This window comes from Geotrypetes seraphini, chromosome 7 (genome assembly GCF_902459505.1).
Source record: "Geotrypetes seraphini chromosome 7, aGeoSer1.1, whole genome shotgun sequence".
Lineage (NCBI taxonomy): Eukaryota > Metazoa > Chordata > Amphibia > Gymnophiona > Dermophiidae > Geotrypetes > Geotrypetes seraphini.
In genome coordinates this window covers 149,054,614-149,074,421 of record NC_047090.1, presented here as the reverse complement: position 1 = coordinate 149,074,421, position 19,808 = coordinate 149,054,614, and the positions used below count along the sequence as shown (strand labels likewise).

Genomic DNA, 19,808 nt, shown 5'->3' with positions numbered 1-19,808 from the left:
AAGACAATATAATTATGAGGAGGAAATTGGAGGCTCTAGAGAATAATAGTCGGGATAATAATTTGAGAATTATAAACTTTCCTAAGATCTTATCAGTTTCTTCCTGAGAAATGGTGAAACGACATTTTGTGGAGATTTTACAAATACCTGAAAGTTTTTACCTCCTCTCACAAGGGCTGTTAAATCCCAAGTGGGAAAAAAAGAAAAGGATGGGAAGTCTCAGGATGATCCATTGGACATTTCAGCTATATTTGAACAATCGGATAGACAAGTGGCTACACTAGCCACCCTCTTGCTGTCTGTGGCTTTGGCTCCAGACAAGGATTGGATCCTAAAACTTTTCTTTAAAAACAGATCCAAGGACTTAATGGGATTCCATATCCAGATATTTCCTGATGTCTCCAGAGAGACTCAAAAAAGAAGAGAATTTCTAATTCTGAAACCTGGAGTGACTCAAATAGGGGGTCTTTTCTTTTTGAGATATCTATGCAAGTGTATAGTCAGATATCGCTCTTTGAAATATGTTTTTGTAGACCCATCTCATTTGACAAGTTTTCTCTCAATGAAACGTCTTGAGAATAAAATAACAACTGCGCCTAATAAGGATTAGTTCTCTGTTCTACAGTAGTTATAGTTCTTTCTTTGATAAATATGTGAGTTTCATTTACTCTACTCTTTAAGTCTTGGATCCGAGATTAGAGGACTAGTATGTGATCAAGTGAGCCTTTTTATTGTGTTCCTTGTAAAATTTGATTTATCTTTCAAGTTTGAAAGTAAAATTAAGTTAATATGCTTTTGATTACACTTTTCTGTACAAGATGTGTATGCTTGGTAATTGTGTAAAAATTGTATGTATAAACAAATGGCCATTTATCTGAGTTAATGCTTTTTGAAAATGTTTTTCCATGACTAGGCTATGTTGATGATGGTGATGTATAATCAAATTCTTTATTATCCTAATTTGTTGAAATTATGAAATGCGAGTTTGTTTTGAAAACTTTTATGTTTTTATGGGAGGTTATAACTGTCTTTGATGCATTTTCCCCTAAAGGTGGCTGAAAGGGCACTGTATTATTGGAATAATGAATACATCATGAGTTTGATAGAAGAGAACTCCAATGTCATTCTTCCTATAATGTTTGCCAGCCTTTATAGGATTTCCAAAGAACACTGGAACCCGTAAGTTCAAAAAAATGTCTTATCCTTTTCTGCATAGACTATTCCATTTCTTTGTTCATGTGTAAAGAGAACATTAAAATTTGAGTATGTGACTCGATCAAGTAAGGGTTGGTTAATTACACATAGTCTGATCTCTACTTGGATTACTAAGAGTTTGTGTTGAGACCAGGGTTCCTGATGCAGGTCATAGCAGTAAACAACACAACGAAGGAGACTCTGGTGCCCAATCACTTTTATTGTATATCAAGACTCTTGTTGGAAAAAGATGGCCAAGTCTTTGTAAGGACTGCCACATTGACTATAAGGAGCCATTTTTATTCCTTCACATTATTGGTTTGTGAATTCTTTTAGAAAAATAGTACACATACCATCACTCAGATTTCAGACTCCTGAAGCAGGCCCATTAAGGGCCGTAAAACGATTGTGTCGAGTCTTGATATACAATAAAAGTGACTGGACACCAGAGTCTGCTTCGCGTTGTTGTTTCCTACTTTCCAAGTTTTGGGAAGTTGGCATCTCCTGTTTTCTTAGGCAGGTCATAGCAGTGACAGGTCTATAACAAGTGTCGTATTTGAAAACGTGCAAGTTAAAGATAAACTAAGCTTAATTTAAGAACTTTTTGAGTATACAGAATGTGAAGTTGCACAGAATATTATCGGGCTTTGGTAATGTCAATCTTTATACTCAAATATGTATTTGTGTATGTATGTATATAAAATGTGTGTGTTTATCATACGTGCAGTATGTTAAAGACAAAAACAATGGTTTTCTCCATTTTGTTCTTGTCATAATTAATCATGAGGTTTTTTTTTAAGATTGTATCTTCATCTGTACTAATAGAAGGAAAAATTAATATTTCAAGTGTGTATAAGTACTGGTTTATACATTTTTCATAGTCTATATCAAAGATGATCTAAATAAAGAAAATAACTCAAATATAGATGAGTAAGTTGTTGTGTCACTGAAAAGCACTACATTTAAAACCCTGTTATTAAATGATGTGAGGGAGAAAAAAGCATCAAATTAATGTAGCAGCATTTATCATTCTTTTCACTTCAGCTGGTATTCAATACTATCATAAGCATTAAAAAAAACTCCTTCACACTACAAACATGGTTTGAAAATGAAAATTGCCAATCAGGTGCTCACAGCGGGACTTATCTCAAAAATGAGACTTCATTCCAATCCAGCTTGTTGCTGCTCATTCAGTGTCCCAAGCTCCCAAAAAGAGACCCTGTTTTGCCAATAGTGTAGGCTGCTTCAAGGGAAAACTCAAACATCCTCTGTGCACTAGTTCTGCCTGATTCAGGGAAAACTTTTTTGATTAGATTTGGCTTATTGAATCTATTTTTCTTTTCGATTTGCTTTTCCTGCCCAATCTGTGTAGATTTTTTTTTTTTTTTTTTTGGGGGGGGGGTTTCCAAACATTCTGGCAGGTTTATTTTGTAGCCTTTCCATCCCCCACCCTCCTTTTTCCCTCTCCAACCCCACATTGATGCTATGGTGTAAACAGAATAAACAAGTCTTTTCCTCTCTGTTAGGTCCTAGCTCACGCTCACTAACATCAGCTCTGGCAGGATACACATTTCAAATCTGACAGATTGTAATCACAAAATGTAAAATAAATTTTTTTTCTACCTTCCACTGCCATATCCAACATTTGTTTCTTTCCCTCTGTCTACCATCTCTCTCTCTCCCCCCCTGCCTTATGCCCTGGATCAAACATCTCTATACCCCTCCATGCAGCATCTTTTCCTTCCTCCCCTCCATTATGTTGTGCAACATTTCTTTCTGTCTCTGCATGCACCGTCTATCCCTGCCCTCCACCCTATGTCCCTATGTCCAACATTTCTCACACTCTCCATGCATATCTCCCTCCCCTCCACCATATACAGGATTGCCCCCTCTTACCCCATTCTACATTATCTCTCCTTTCCTCTCCTCCACCCAAACAATTCTTCCTCCTCCTCTCTCCCCCATGTGTAGCATCTTTCCTCTGTGTAACAGCTTTCTGTCCGTCCTACCCTCTCATCCCCCTGTGCAGTAGTTTTCCATCCCTCTCTCGCATCCCTCTGTGTAGCAGTACCCCCACCGACTCTCCCATCATCAGACCTGACATACCTCCAAGGCCTCCTAAACCAGCAGGGGGGGGGAGGCGGACAGTTAGCCTCCTAAACCAGCAGTGGGGATAGTTAGCAGTGGCATCATTCTGAACGGGTTACTCGTGGCCTGCTCCGCTAGGACTTCTCTCTGCCACGACATCAGTGACACGGCAGAGGGGAAAGCCCTGGCAGGGCAGGCTGCCGAGTAGTCTGTTCAGAGCGATACCGCTGCTAACTTTAGGAGGCCTTAGAAGTATGTCTGGTCTCACTGGGGAGGAGTGGGGAGGGCTATTGGTCGCTAAATCAGTGAATCCGATTTTCTCAGACAACGAATCTATTAGAATTGATTGACCGAAGTGAATCGATTTGAATCGGCGAATTGGGCAGGACTACAGTGCCCAAAGTTAAACTTCAAAAACAACTGAATATCAGCTCACAGCAGAGAAATAAGTGTACGCCAAATGTTTTAGCTGGTTGCAAGACCATAACATGTATGTCAGCGTTGCAGACAAAAAATTACATTTCAAACAACTTGTGGAACTGGAGATCTGAGCTCGATTGGCACCACTGTTATATGAGAGCAGTGTTATGGATGGGGCTAATGCACTTGGGTAAACTTGATTGGTGGAGACTTCAGGGGAAGTAGAAATACAAATATAAAATAATACATAAGAAAAGAAAAATATAATAATGATGAAATTACCCTGTATCTGGATGAAGACTTGTCCACTCAGATTTACTGTATCATTGGGGGGGGAGGGGGAAGGTTGTGTGGATGTTCATGTCCCTACAAATTTAAAGGCCCTTTTACTAAGCTGCATACCTAACGCAGCTTAAAATGGCATACCACAGGATACATTCAGGTGCCTTGCAGTAACTGCCAAATGTGTATGTGCTAGCCATGTGCTAAAAGATATACTGTATATTTGAGGGAACATTCTTATGCTAACCAGTTAACGTAACTACATTACCACATGCTAACTAGTTAGCACATGGAGAGTGTGTAAACCTTTACCACCTGCAAAAAGAGTGGTGGTAAATGCACACGTAATTTGACAAAATGACTGCATCCTGTTGGCAACATAGCATGTAGTTATTAATTTAAATAAAAAACAGGAAAAGACCATCTTTACATCTGTGGTAAAAATGACCTTAATATGCGGGAAAGACCAGCGTAAGGGTATGGGTACGGCCACTTTTTATTGCAACCTAGTAAAAAGACTACATAGGGGTCCTTTTATCAAGCTGCTCTAGCGGGGTTAGCGTGTCGGTCATTTCATCGCGCACTAACCCTCAAGGCCGGTTAATGCAGGCAGGTGGTTTAACGTGCGTTAAACCCCCTACCGCAGCTTGATAAAAGGACCCCTTAGTATCATATTGAACACTATCCAATTATCTATTAGCTTTCCCTTGTCACATGTTTGACCTGGCTCCCTGTGAATTCAGTTATCTGAAAATATGGGGAATGTTTTTTAAAAGCAAGGATGGCTAGAAATTGACTGACTTTTGTATTTGATTTTTTTTTTTTTACAGTAATTGTCAGCCATTAAAGGAGCTATAAGTTTGTAATTGACTTGTAAAGGATAATAGGATATGCTTATTTTAATCAGTGAGCTGCTGGTATTGCTCTTGCAAAAATGCCTGCACTGGTGCACATTTGCTGTTTGTCTTTATCTGCTGCTGTGTTTCTAGCATTAATTTCAAGTAATCAATAACAGAATTGATTAAACCAAGGAAATAAACTGTAGTAGTACACATTGACAGTTTTCACTTGAAAAAAAGCACTTTGATTCCTTTCACTTGTTTTTTTTGTTGCTTTTCACAGCGCTATTGTGGCACTAGTCTACAATGTGTTAAAGGCATTTATGGAAATGAACGGCACCTTGTTCGATGAATTGACAGCCACTTACAAGTCAGATCGTCAGCGGTAACTTTTTAAAGCTTTTTATGTCAGCTGTTTTTTGTTCAGCTTTTTGTTTGATTGCATTATCCTTAATTGATTACTTTGCATTTTTTTCTGCATGCTTACTAACCTGATATTTAAGTATGTTAAATCTATATTTCTAAGCATTTAGATTTTATAGATATCTCAGGTATTTAACTTTTTTTTCAGTTTTGAAAACGTGGAGGTAAAAAAAAGAATTGTAATATTTATATGTTGTGGAGGCACCCACTGAATAAGTGAATTAAATTGTGCAAGCATTAAGAGGGCTGTAATGGGAGATCTATTAGGAGCCTATTCCATAAAGGAAAGTAGGCACTTAATTTCCTTTATAGGATAATAGCATAACCAGATATATTTATGCATATAAGCAAGAGCACTTTTGACTTCGTTTTATGGCAGAATAAAACTGGGCTGCAAAAGATTGTCAATATAAGATTGTCATTATAAACTGGTAGATCAAAAGCAGCAAGTATACAATGTAGAAGGAATTATATATTTACTTTATAAAATGAATGAGACGTCATAGCTGGCGAGTAAAGGCTCCAGATGAAGCATATAGCTAAACAGAGCATCTGTAGAACCAAATAAGTACCCGCTGGTTTTATACAAGAAGCCAATTTTAGTGCTGATATAGTCTATTTATGTGATGAAATGACTAAGATTAAAACTATTTCAGCTTTGTTGAACCAGACGTTCTTTTACAATCCCACTTTAATCCAAGATCAGTGGGTTTTATGCATCTCTGACTGCCAGGTACTAGAGAAAGCTTCAGATGATTGAAGCCATAACTCCTCTCTCTCCTAGCATATCCTGGAACATGCCCAGTAGATTCCAGTCTTGCTTTCTACATGCCAAGCCTGTAGGAGCTTATTTCTTCTGCTCATGTTTTCTTTGGATAGTTTCAGTAATGTTTTCGGTATTTCCCTCACGGGTCGGACATCGTGATGTGGAGGTTCCCTGCAGGGACATCCTTGTGGCGGGAGATCGCAGATGGTTGGAGAATGTCTGTGAGGCAGTAAGCCCCCTGGACAGCCTGCAAGACAGATCGAGGCTTCAGGATCACGAGCTAGCTCATTCCAGGTTCATCCATTAGTGGGTGTAGCACAGGCTGAGTGGCTCTATGGAAGTGCTACCAGGATCGGAGCCAGACTGTGTGCTTCTGCCAGGTGGTAATGTGACGTATCCGAGGATGGCAGAGGTCATCGGCCGTGGTGGTCTGGCCGGTGGGACAGTCATAAGACTTGAAATCCAGCTTTACAGCTTCCTGAGGCATTTGATCTCCCTACATGCGTCTACAGCCTTGTCTGCATTTCTCCCATTCAGCATAATGGAACAGTGAGTAACAGTGTGACAACTTGATTTGGCAATTTTTTTGGGAGGGGGTCTTAAAAAGGGGGTTTTGGATGGTTTCCCTACATGCCCTACCCTCTAAAATCACCATTTTCTGGGGATTCCTGTTCCTTTCCTGGGCGATTTTATTACAAATCTGTACCTGGTGGCCATCTTGAATTTTCCCTATTTGAATAAATCTATATTTTTTATAGTTAGGAGTTTCGTTTTTGCTCCAAACTTCAAAGATATCCTTCCCAGGTTGGGATGAATTGATTTCATGCCTTATTTGCGGCTGATAGCTGTCGGATGCACAGCCTCATTCCGTGTGCACTGTGGCCCACAAGGGGGGGCTAAATTTGCATGGAAGCAGTGCCTTTTGCCTCAAGAGCCCCTCCTTGAGCCTTCTGCTCCAATTTCCATGAAAATCGCATTTGGGGGCTCTTGGGTGAGCGCTGGCAGTGTTTCGACGTAATGCAAGTGTATTTCTGGAGAAAAACTTTGTAAGTCCTCCAATTACTCTTTAAGTCTGAGGAGCAGAGGGCAGCTTTTACCACAGGAGTCCTCCTTTTCCCCGGGAATTGTGTGTAGGCTTTTTTAGGCATAACTTGTACAGAGGTCCATGCCTGTGATCATCCAACCGACATCTAGGCTGTCCATGGGGACGTCGCTGCCGTTCAATCTGAATATTTCACTTAGTTCCACAGCAGGAACTCTGGAGCATAAAAGGGCGATACCTGCGATGGTGTTGAGCGCTCGCGCTCTCCCGATTCCTCTGCTTTTGCAGGGAGATTTGGCTGAGTTCTAAGATCCGTGTGGGTCTTGGGACCTGGCCGACGATCCCAAAGCACGCTGGTTCCTAAAACCTGCTCATCTGGAGGACCTCATCACAGAAGCGCTGCAGGAATGGTCACTGCAGCAGTCTCAGCCAGTCCAGCAAGATTGTTCTCTCATGAGTGATTAAGAGGCCCCTACCTGCCTCCTTCCCTTGATAACCCCTGTTTTGTGCTCAGGCCATAACAAGGATATGTCCCTTGGCGGGCGGTTTTACTAAGCACTTTGCTTCTCCAAAGGTGGATTCAGCTGTGACTCAGGTCACCATGCGCACTTCTTTCCCTCCCGATGGAGGAGTGGTCCTCAAGGGTGTTCAGAACAAGCATATGGATTTCATCCTTATGTGCCTTTTTAAAATTCAGCTGCGGTTGGGGTCAAGGTGGCTTCAGCCTTGTTCATCGTTGCACAGGCATGCCTCTCCACATTTCACCATGCCCTGTCACTGTGGTGCTGCGTGATTTGGAATTTCTTATCTCTGGGGTGGATTGCTTGGCTGATGTCTTATCTCCAATAAATAAGAATCCACAAAAGCGCTGAAAATACAATTTCTAAGGTACTATACAGGAGTTCAGACTTCCACCCAAATCAAATAGTTCCAGGTGGTGGTATTCTTCATTATTCCCAGTACTTATTCTTTTTTATTTAATTTTTATCCTTATTTCTTTTTTAATTCATATTTTCATTTTTATCCTTATTTCTTTTTTATTTAATTTTTATCCTTATTTCTTTTTTAATTCATATTTTCATTTTTATCCTTATTTCTTTTTTAATTCATATTTTCATTTTTATCCTTATTTCTTTTTTAATTCATTTTTATCCTTATTTCTTTTTTAATTCATTTTTAGCCTTATCCACAATTCATTTAATAAATAGGGTATATAAATAAGTTCATAACTTAGCTTTAGCTAATAGCCAATTGTTATGAACTTATTTATATACCCTATTTATTAAATGAATTGTGGATAAGGCTAAAAATGAATTAAAAAAGAAATAAGGATAAAAATGAAATAAAAAAGAATATGTACTGGGAATAATGAAGAATACCACCACCTGGTGGAACTATTTGATTCGTGTGGAAGTCTGAACTCCCGTATAGTACTTTAGAAATTGTATTTTCAGCACTTTTGTGGATTCTTATTTATTGGAGTAAATGCTGTGAGGCTATTTCTCACTACATACACAGAGACATATAGGATGATGTCTTATCTGACATTTTGAAAGTTTTCACCAAGCTGGGTGCGTTTTCAGTGTTTGCCCGGAAGATGCCGTGGATGGATCTCATGGAGGCATATCTGTTTATCCCCATTTTTCCAATTCACAGGAAGGTTTTCGCGGTTTCACGTCCTGGAGCAGCACTTTCAGTTTGTGGCTCTTACCCATCTCCCGTCATGAGAAGATTTGGACAGTCATCAGAGACTTCTGGCCACTCAGACCCCGACGGCCTGGCAGCATTTCCAGGTCCTGGGACTTGTGGTGGTGGCGATTAGTGGAGTTCAGTAGGCCAGAGCTGGACTGCGTCCCTTGCACCAGACTTTGTTGTCCTGATGAAATCCACAGCGGAACCCATTGGTTGCCCCTTCAACCTTGGTCGGCAGCAGCAACGGCCTGCAGCAGCATATCGTGATTGTGTCCCTTGGCGCTAGCCAGGGGCCTTATGCTCCGAATTCAGATTAGGTGACTGTCAAAGGATATGAATATCTCTGACTAGGGGGCAGTCTGTAAGTCTGCTCCAGTACAGGGACTGTGAGTGCCTTTGGGGGTAAGGGGTCGACTATTTGCCTGATGGCGATTCGGCTGCCTCTTTTGCCTTTTCAGGCCCGTTTCCATCATCGAGCTGTACGAGGGTTCTCGGACAATGCCAGGGCAGGGGGTCATAAGGAGTCCCTCCCTGAGCGTGGAGTCCCAGTTGCTCTTTTGCCGTGCAGAAAGATTCCGGGTTGCACTATCTGCAGCAAACATGGCAGAAGTGGGCAATGTTCGTGCAGACTTTCTCATTTGTCAGACAATAGACTCTGGACAGTGTTCTCTCAAGGAGAGCATTAGCGGGCAGAGTGCACCTCACGGTGACTGTGGCGAGGCCGGCAACAATGGCCTGGATGCTCTGGCACAGTCCTGGCCGCAGGAGGGTGGTCTGTTCGCCTTCCCTCTGTGGCCTATGTTAGGGCGGCTGATGCATCGCATATCAGAGCGCCTGGGAACTGTGATCTTGGTGGTTACCGATTGGCCAAGACAACCATGGTATGCTGACCTGGTGCGGCTTCGGTGAGGGGGAGCTGAGTTTGCCCTGTTACCCTTGGCCCTTCTCTCAGGGGCTCATCACTTTGCAGGACCCAGGCCTCTTTGGCCTTGTGTCTAGCCATTGAGAGTGCGGCCTTGTTGGCTCGGGGCTATTCTATTGCGGTGATAGCTGTGCTGCTTCACAGCACATGGAAGGTCATGTTGGTAACCTACGCAGAAGTTTGGCAGTGCTACCATGTTTGGATCACTAGCCATCAGGAGGATTATTATTCTCCCTCGGTTCTTCAGGTGCTGGAGTTTCGGCAGGATGGCCTGAAAAAGGGCCTTGCAGTGGCTTCCCTAAAGGTTCAGATTGTAGGTCTCACCTGCCTGGTCCCTATTGCCTTGAAATGATCTTTGGCGGTTCTCTGGACTTGATCCATTTTCTATGGGATACTGTTCGTCTGAGGCCTCCTTTGCGCCTCCCTTTTCTGACATGCAATCTGCACCTGGTCTCCACTCCCTGGCTCGCCCGTCTTGTGAGCCTCTGGAGCAGGCATCCGTGATGGATCTCTCTCTCAAGACGGTATTCCTTTTGACTCATGTCAGCTTGGACAGTTTTAGAGCTTTCAGCTCTTTCTTGTCAGGATCCTTATTACATATTGCAGATACCAGGGTGCTCTTGCATACGGTTCCTTCCTTCCTCCGAAAGTGGTTTCTGTTTATATGTAAATTGGGCAGTTCGCCTTCCAGCATTTATTCCTTTCAGTTCAGGCCTGGGACCAAGTACTGCAGTCTCTGGATGAGTGCAAGTTTTTGCAGCAGTATTTGGAGGTAACCAACGAGTTTCGGGTCTTGGACCACCTGTTTGTCTGGAGGGTCCTACCCGCAAGGGCTAGCCTGCCTTTAGGGCTACCATTTCAAGATTTGAACGACTGTTTCATGTAGCGGCAGAAGAGACGTCACTCCTCAGAGTGCAAGCTCATTCTACAAGAGGGGTTTCCTCCTTCTGGGTTGAGTCATTGGCGGTGCCTCCAGATGAAATTTGCAAGACTACTACATGGTCTTCTCTGCACACCTTCTCCAGGTTTTACAGGGTTGGTATGGTGGCCAAGCAGGAAGCATCTTTTGGTGCTTCAGTGTTGGCAGCGAGCTTATCAGTCACATCCTGAATTTTCAGGACTGCTCTGCTATGTCCCACTGGTCCTGGAATAAAGTGGGATTGTACAAGAATGAAAGATGAGGTTCTTACCTCTGCTAATCTTCTTTCTTGTAAATCCACACTTTTTTCCAGGAACCTACCCTATGTATGTCTGATTCGCTGCCTGGAAGTACTGGTAAGCTGGATTTATGTTTCAGACCAGCCTTTATTAAGAGTACCATCTGACTAGATGTAGCACTATATTTTTTTGGGAGGTGAGGTCTTTGGGTTAGCACCCCTTCTGTCTCACTGTAGCACTGTTTTGTAGTTCAGATTCTAATTTTTGCTAACCTGTTTTACAGTTTTCATTGTTGCTGTTTTGCATATGTTACTATGAGCAGAATTAATTTATTTGGCGGAGAGTTCCCCGTTTCCCCCTCTCTTGTTTATTATTTCTGTAGATGTTCTTTGCTGCTTGAAGACTGACTGGAATCTACTGGGCATGCTCCAGGATGTGCTAGGAGAGGGATGTGTTATGGCTTCAATCATCTGAAGCTTTCTACAGTGCCTGGCGGTCAGAGATGCATAAAACCCACTGGTCCCGGAATAAAGTGTGGATTTACAAGAAAGAAGATTAGCAGAGGTAAGAACCTAATCTTTCATTTCACTGCTAGTTTTGCACATGATGATGATGATGATGATGATGAATACCACTGACCATTTTAGTAACCACCCACTGCACCTACTTCAGCCTGTTTCTGTATTTTTTAAAGTATGGTCTCCAGAACTGTACACAGTATTATTGTAAAGGAGATCTGACCAGAAATTTATAGAGAGACACTATAACATCTTTTTTTTCTGCTGGCCATTCCTCTCCCTTTGAACTTAAGCATTATTCAGGCTTTGTTGTCACGTTTTTTGTTTGGCTACTTTTAGATCATCAGATATGACCACCTCCAAGTGCTGGTTTTCTTTTTTGCACAGTATTTCACCTCCTCTATTTTACCACTCCCTTAGGCTTTTGCAGTCCAAATATATGATCGGGGGGGGGGGGGGGAGGGGGGCGACTAGAGTGGGCTTATGATTTGTCTATTTTTCTGCAATAATGGAACATTATATAAAAGTCCAGGGCAAAAAAAAAGGATGTTTTTCACTAGACCTGTTTCAATAATGACTGTGTCAAAAAGGTGCCCTAGTTGAACAGATGACTATTGGAGGGATAAATAAAATTTTCCCCTTAATTCCCAAGTGGTCACTGACCCCCTTTCACTCCTCCTCAGAGGTGAGAGTGACAGTACATATCAGGCTGTCTGACAGCTACATATGTATTGGGCATTTCTCTTAGAACAATAAGCAGGTTCTTGGAGTTGCATCATGGTCAATGTATAGTGGACTATAGAGAAGGAGATCCAAGCCCATATTCCACTATAACTGGTACACTCGTGTAGTAATATACAGTTGGGTATAATACGTTGCTTGTTATTCCTGAAGAGCTGACCATACAGTATAAGGGGGTTATGATGTGATGTGTACCTGGGACCTTATATGTGAAGTTCACTGCAGTGCCAGGCTGCACCACTGTTCTGCTGGGATATCTGTGTGGCCACTCACAAGACTGCTGGCTCTCAGACTTGTTTTTATGCATTTCCCTTCGATGTTTTTTTGTTTGACCATGGTCCTTAAAGATGCACCGAGCACAAAAACATATAAAACAGTGATTTTCGAACTAAAAAGGTAGATATTTCTCTGGTTCAAAAATTGCCATGTTTGGTGCTGAATTTTTGTTTTTTGCAAAACATCCAAAATTGGATTTGAACATATCAAAAATGCCCCTCTGTCTGTATTAGTTACGCCCACCCTTCCCCCACCCAGTGAGAGATACATAAACCAGAGTCTTGGATGCTTACTGTAAATTCCAAAACACCTAGCATTATTTAATATATATCATTGTGTCAGACTTGCCTGCGTTTAAATAATGATTTTGTTCCATTCATCAGAACACTGTACTCTGCACATTTCAAGGGAAAATGTTTTATTGGAGGGGGGGGATGGTTGGGGGGGGCAAAGCATATAACCCAAATTCAAAACTTATTGCAACAAATGCATGCATCTTCTTCATTGTTCCTTTAAAGACCAGGCTGATGTGAACAAAATAATTGTGTTTGTGGGCAAAAATTTCAGCTACATCATTGTATGAGCACTCCTAGCTGTTATGCAGTGTAGTAATTAATTTATCTGTATGAAAAGGTAATAAGAACATAAGAATTTGCCTCTGCTGGGTCAGACCAAGGGTCCATCAAGCCCAGCGGTCCGCTCCCGCGGCGGCCCATCAGGTCCATGACCTGTTGAGTGATCTTTTGTCTAGCCCATTGATTCCTACTCCCTTATATCCTGAAAAACCCCTCTTTCCCTTTTATCTATGCCCTATTTTGCTCCTGTGTCCTCCTTTATCTGTAGCCTTCAATTCCCTTATCCTTCAGGAATTTATCTAGTTCCTCTTTGAAACCCCTTAATGTGGTCTGTCCTATTACATCTTCCGGAAGCGCATTTCAGTTATCCACCACCCTCTGAGTGAAGAACTTCCTAGCATTGGTTCTAAACCTGTCCCCTTTCAAATTCTCCGAGTGGATATGGCAATTTATGCAGTGGGGGTTTTTTTTTTGTTTGCTTGTTTTGATTATATGCATTTTTATAATTTGTTTAATTATATGAAAACTGTGTGTCACCGTAGGGTACAAGCTGTTTATAAATCAATAAACCTAAAAACCATAAAGTTCATGCATTACAGAACACAGTTGAAAATTTATTTATTGAAAATGACACTTCTGTCATATTTGCTCTCCTGTCTACTTTTCCCGCAGCTGGCTTTTAAAACATTTCCTAATAAGTATAATGGTTGTTAAAAGATGTATGGCACTGACAGAAACAGTGCAAAATTTCACCTTTCCAACCCCCAGTACAGGTGCACACACTACCCTACTAGTTCACACCACACCAACCATAAGCCATCATTGAGCAGAGCTAAAGAGAGAGACCAAGAGCGTAGGTTACCAGATTTCAGAGCCCTACCCCCCTTCACCAGCTTGACTACTGGGGTTTCATTGGCCAGCTGTCCTTTTCCTGGTCCTGGAGAGATAGAGTGATGTGATTATGCTTATGTGCAATTGAAAAATGGCATATACTGACTCATGTGATGCTGCAGACATGCACGCAGCTTAGATGGAGTTATGATCTCCATGATGTTACTTTTGTTGAAGCACCATTGGGAGCAATATCAATCTACTAGGATGGGAAACTGCCAAATTTGCACACTTAGATTTGTCTGTATTTGACCATTTTTCTGCTTAAACTCTGTCAAGTTCCTTAAAGAGAGCACTGATGGATAGCAGAAAAGTCATCCTACAGATTTTTGATTAGATTGTAGTCAGGTCTCTGGGCTACTCCAAGTACAGTTACCTTTCTTGTTCCTTAGCCAATCTATGGTAGCTTTGATTGTGCTTGTCAGGTCATTGCCACACTAAAAGGTGAACTTCTGTTTCAGTTTCAGATTTCTTGCAGAAGGTTGCAGGCTGTCTTTTTAAGAACTTTTCTGTACTTTTCAACATTCATTGCCATATCTGTGCTGATGTGACCTTGCCCCTACTGATGAGAAACATACCAGTAACATCATGCTGTGTCATCACTGTGGTTCTCAGTAGGGATGGTGTTCTCTGGGCAATGTGCTTTTGGGGTTTGCACCAAACACGTGTGTACAGTATGTATAAACATATTATAGATATAGATATATATACACATATACAAATATAAAATATATTGCTGATAAATATGTCTTAATTTCAAAGCTTTCTGGAATTCTGTTCCACTGATCTAATTTAATTATAGGAATATCTAACATGCTTTTTAGGTCATACATATATGAAACCCTGCCATACATATAATACTAATAATAATTTATTTCTTATATACCACTATACCGTAAAGTTCGAAGCGGCTTACAATAAAGATACATTTGACAGTACATGGGATAGAAACGGTTTACAATAAAGATACGTTTAGTCAGTACATGGGATGCAAGTGGTTTACATTAAAGATTCATTTTGTCAGTACATGGGATACAAGTGGGTTACAGTAAAGGTATATTTTGTCAGTACATGGGATGCAAGTGGGTTACAATACAAGTGGTTTACTATCAAAGTGCATTTTGTCAGTGTATGGGATACAGGTGGGTTATCATAAAGATACATTTAGTCAGTGCATGGGTTACAATAAAGATACATTTTGTCAGTACATGGGGTGCAGATGGGTTACAATAAAGATACATTATGTCAGTACATGAGATTCAAGGTGGAAAGTATAATTAGTTTCGGGCCTTGGAATTAGGGGGTGAGGTGGAAGGGTCATGGCGAGGAAGAGTTGGGTATGGGAATTTAGAATTTGTTAAACAGTCAAGTTTTCAGGGATTTTCTAAAGTCTGCATATGTAGTGGCCTCAAGTATGAGCTTTCCAAGCCATGTGTTCAGCCTAGCTGCCTGGAATGATAACATTCTATCTAGAAACTTTTTGTATTGGTAAGATTTCAAGGAGGGGTAATTAAATAGGTTTGTTCTGCGAGTGCTCTTGTTGGACTCGTTGGAGGAGAACTGGGAGATTAGGTAAGCTGGAAGAATCCCAAAGACAGCTTTGTAGCAAAAACAAGCAAACTTGAAGAGGACTCTGGATTCTGCGGGTAACCAGTGGAGTTTCTGATAATAAGGGGAAATGTGTTCCCATTTTTTTAAACCGTGGATTAGTCGGATCGCGGTGTTCTGAATTAATCTCAGCTTGTTGAGGTTCTTTTTATAAGCGCCTAGGTATATGATGTTACAGTAATCTAGGGTGCTTAAGATGGATGATTGTACTAGTAAACGGAAGGACTTTCATCAAAGAATTTTTTAATAGTGCGAAGTTTCCAGAGGACCGAAATACATTTTTTAAACAGTAGGTTTGTGTGGTTTTCCAGGGTTAGGTGTTTTCAAGTGTTACCCCCAGAATCTTTATGGTTTGGTCAATTTTGTATTCTCAGCTCTGTAGGTGAATTGAATTTTCTTTTATCTTTTCGTTGGGTGATGCCAGGAAGAATTTGGTATTTTCTGTGTTGAGTTTCAGTTTGAAGGCCATCATCCAGCGCTCTATTTGATTTAGGATGTTGGTTAAGGAAACCCTGCGCTGCTCCCTGTGACCCTGGGCAAGTCACTTAATCCTCCATTGCCCCAGGTACATTAGAAAGACTGTGAGCGCACTGGGACATATAAGAAAAATGCTTGAAGTACCTGAGTGTAATTCGCTTTGAGTGTGGTGGTAAAAACTACAAAAAGGCGGTATACAAGTTCCCATCTCTTTCCCTTTCAGTTCACTTGAGAGCTATTTTCTATGTTAGAAGGATGGGTCACTAAAATATTAAGCATTAGTAATTATTAACTTCATTGATTTAATGCTAGAACTTTTCAATTTCAAATCTGGCTTCAGATTTAGCCTTGGTCAGTGACATACCAAAGAAGTAGGGGTGGAAGAGGCGGTCTGTCTCAGCTGCAGTCCATAAGGGGGTGCTCCCAGGACTAGGGTCATGGTCTGGGGACTTCTTCCCCTTTTGGTAGCAGCAGCCTTTATAGCTCACTGCTCTGTCAGTATCAGGCCTTCCTTTCTCCTGGGTCCTACTTTCGCGGAAGCAGAAAGTAGGCAGAACCAGTAGAGAAGAAACATAGAAAAAAACATGATGGCATGTAAGGACCAAATGGCCCATCTAGTCTGCCTATATGCAGTATCCACTATATCCTTCTCTTCCTAATAGATCCCATGTGCCTGTCCCACTCTTCCTTGAATTCTGATAGTCTTTGTCTCCGCCACCTCTACCAGGGACTATTTCACACATATACTACCCTTTCTGTAAAAAAAGTATTTCCTTTGATTACTCCTGAGCCTATCACCTCTTAACTTCATCCTATGCCTAAAGCCAGAAAGATCAGTGAGTTGTGAAGGCTGCTGCTGCTGACGATAAGAGAGAACGGGATACCCATCCTTTGGGGGGTGGGGAGAGAGAAATAATGCACCCCATTGGGAGGGAGGGTTGGATAAGGAAGAAAGCTGTCCAGTTGGGGGAAGGGAGAGATAGGGAGGGAGGCAGGGAAAGGAAGGCGATGGTATGCCAGAGCATGGAGGGAGAGATGGATGGGAAGGAGAGGAGAGCGATGCCAGAGCATGGGTGGAAGGGAAAGGAAGAAGACAGATGCCAGACAGGGAGAGAGGGTGGGAAAGGAAGAAGAATAGATGACAGAGCTTGGGGGAGGAGGTGGAGGCAGAAAGAGAAAAGTGAAGAGGTGGTAAAGCTGAAATCATAAATAAAGGAGAGAAGGCACACAGGATAGACAGTTTATGGAAGGGGCCATATGGAAGGAGGAGAGAGGGCGGACAATAGATGGAAGGGACAGAGAAGAGGGCAGATGCTGCATGGAAGGGGGAATGCTGGAGGGAAAGAAGAGTAAAGAGGAGGAAAGCAAAAACCAGAAATGACAAAGATTTTTTTTGTTGTTGCTTTAGAATAAAGTAATATTGTAGCTGTATTGATAAATGTTTAAATAGAAAATGGAAATACAGTAATCCTTTTATTGGACAAATTTTAATACATTTTTACTAACGTTCGGAGACCAGAAGTATTCTGTACTGACCTGAGGAAGGAGCTTTTGGCCTCTGAAAGCTCATTGAAAAATGGATTGGTTCAATAAAATTGTATTCTTGTTTTCCATTTTTTGTTTTATTTCTGTTTGTTAATTTGTAAAGTGGTGATTGTCAGTTTTTTCAAATTTACTTATGCTATCTTTATATTTTGCACAGTATTAGGAAATGTTTCACAGTTTCTGTGATGTTGCATTGTATGCAGAATATGGCTTCTTGGCGGTTCAGTTTAACTTTTGTCTTCATATTTCTATTTTTAGTTTGTGATTGTAATTACTTATTCCAAACTGGGCAAGGGCGTATCTGTGTTCTGTGTGTATGAAAAGTTTATGGTTTCTGTTAGTATTGACTGTGCAGGATCGATCTGTATTAATCTGGCTTGTTTAGTTTTACAATGAGTGCCAAATATAGTAGGTATGCAACTGGCCTCGGTCACCAATAAAGATGAGTGTAGTGGGTCTCAGCATAGTCCTTAATGATTAGTGTCACCTCCTTTACTTGAAACATGCACTGATTAATGCCAGCCTCGTGAATTCTAGGCTTAGAATACCAAGGTTGTACCCTTAGAAGTGTAAACTTGAAAATTATTGAAAGTTTAACATTTTTAGAAAATGTTATTCAATAAGCTTGTCTTAATAGTAATACTTTATTTTGTTTGATATGGCAGTGAGAAGAAAAAGGAGAAGGAACGGGAAGAGCTGTGGAAAAAACTAGAGGATTTGGAGTTAAGAAGAGGTCTTAGAAGTGATGGGATAATTCCAACTTAACAGAGGAACCAGCAGTGTTATTAACCTGTGGAGTCATATTTATGTAGTAGAAGATGGAGCAACAGTTTTCTGTATTGTGCAACTTTACAGTAGATTTCACATTTGTTTCATTATTACAACAGCACTGTATATACCTGTCTCTAAGTAAAAGAAAAACAAAATATGGACTTCAATCCAAAGTTTGGACAGTAGATGGACTTCTCAGAACTTTGCAACATAATCATTGTTTTAACCCTTCTTTACAACCAGTCCTCAAAGATCTGTTAATGAAAGTTGCTATGTCAAAATTCCATTGTCAAGAGTTCCTTATTTATCATTTAGCAGAGAGTATGATAAAAAAAAATTTCAAATGTGAACAATCTTATTAAATTTAGCTTGTCTTTCTGCTGAACTGTTTAATCTATTTATAGTTAAAAAAAAAAACCAAAAAAAAAAAAAAAACAACAAAGCAAAAACAAAATAAGGAAGAAAAATTGTCACTTCCTTATGAATTTGTCTATCATCCTCCTTCTCTGGATAACTTTTTTGTAATTCATCATTTTCTTTTTGCACATCTTCAAAAGATTACTTTCCATGTGGAGCTGGGCCACAGAAATGGCAGGGCTCTGAAATTGTTTTTTTTCTAAGTGTGAGCATGTTTTGTGCACTTGTCCAGGACCAGTGCATCTTTAATTTTATTTTGGGGCATAAAACTCAGAGTGGTAAAGTAGGGGGTGAGAAATTTGGTTTCACACTTTCTATTACAAATCCAAACTTGTTTCTAAAATTCTTGAAAGTAGGCACTGGTAACCCTATAAAAACTACCTAACCAGTATTAATGGTGTATTCAACATGATTGGATACTAGTACCAGAGCCATTTTAGTAATCCTAATATTTTAGCCACTAGTACTCTCTAAATTTTATTGGACCATTTTAAAGTAAGACAAACACTAAACATACAGCAATGGAAAAAGACGTCTCCCAGGGGGTTTATGGACCGAATTGGGAAGAGTTGAGCAAACAGTTTGGACTGTTTGGAGTTGCCTTATTTTTTTAATATGTATTTATAAAGTATTCCAGCAAGAGAGGATGTAGCTCTGAAAACCATATTACAGTGGTTTTTTGTAGATTCTAGTCCTGTTGTACATCACAGTGCCAGCCCTATGTTTTTAGCTGGAAAAACTCTGGATTACATACTTCTGCATTCTATCTGGATGCTCATTCTTAACTACTGTATTTGTTACCAAAAGTGGTGCAACAAGTGCTACTGAATGAAATTCTGGAAATTCCTATTGTCCTGAGTATTAATAATAAAGTTTAAAAATGCTTTTATATCAAAGGTGCATTGTGACCAAATTGTTTAAACAAAAGAGGGCTGTACTATGAGTATGCATTATTAGCTATCTGCTTTGTATTTTAAAAAGTGGGATTGGACATCCTAGGTGGATGAAGTACTGAAGTTGTGTATAGTATATATTTTGCTAATACTATTGCATTATTATTTAGTGCTAGATATGTGCTTCAGGATTTTTTTCCCAAGATGTTTTTGAACTTGTTTTAAAAAAACGAAAAGTATTACAACAGTGAGTCGATAATCCTGAAGCAT

The 19,808-nt window shown here is 40.5% G+C and overlaps 1 protein-coding gene across 2 annotated transcripts in view; it reads left to right on the top strand.

The window, feature by feature from the left end:
- The window catches only part of PPP2R5E (protein phosphatase 2 regulatory subunit B'epsilon), a 274,354-nt gene extending 255,655 nt beyond the window's left edge, over positions 1 to 18,699 (top strand). For both annotated transcript variants that reach the window (XM_033953140.1, XM_033953139.1), the window contains exons 12-14: positions 1,052 to 1,179; positions 5,107 to 5,208; positions 18,123 to 18,699. In XM_033953140.1, coding sequence (XP_033809031.1) covers positions 1,052 to 1,179; positions 5,107 to 5,208; positions 18,123 to 18,222 — 330 coding nt within the window. In that variant the 3' untranslated portion in view covers positions 18,223 to 18,699. The remainder of the gene's footprint in view (positions 1 to 1,051; positions 1,180 to 5,106; positions 5,209 to 18,122) is intronic.
- Positions 18,700 to 19,808: the final 1,109 nt, after the last annotated feature.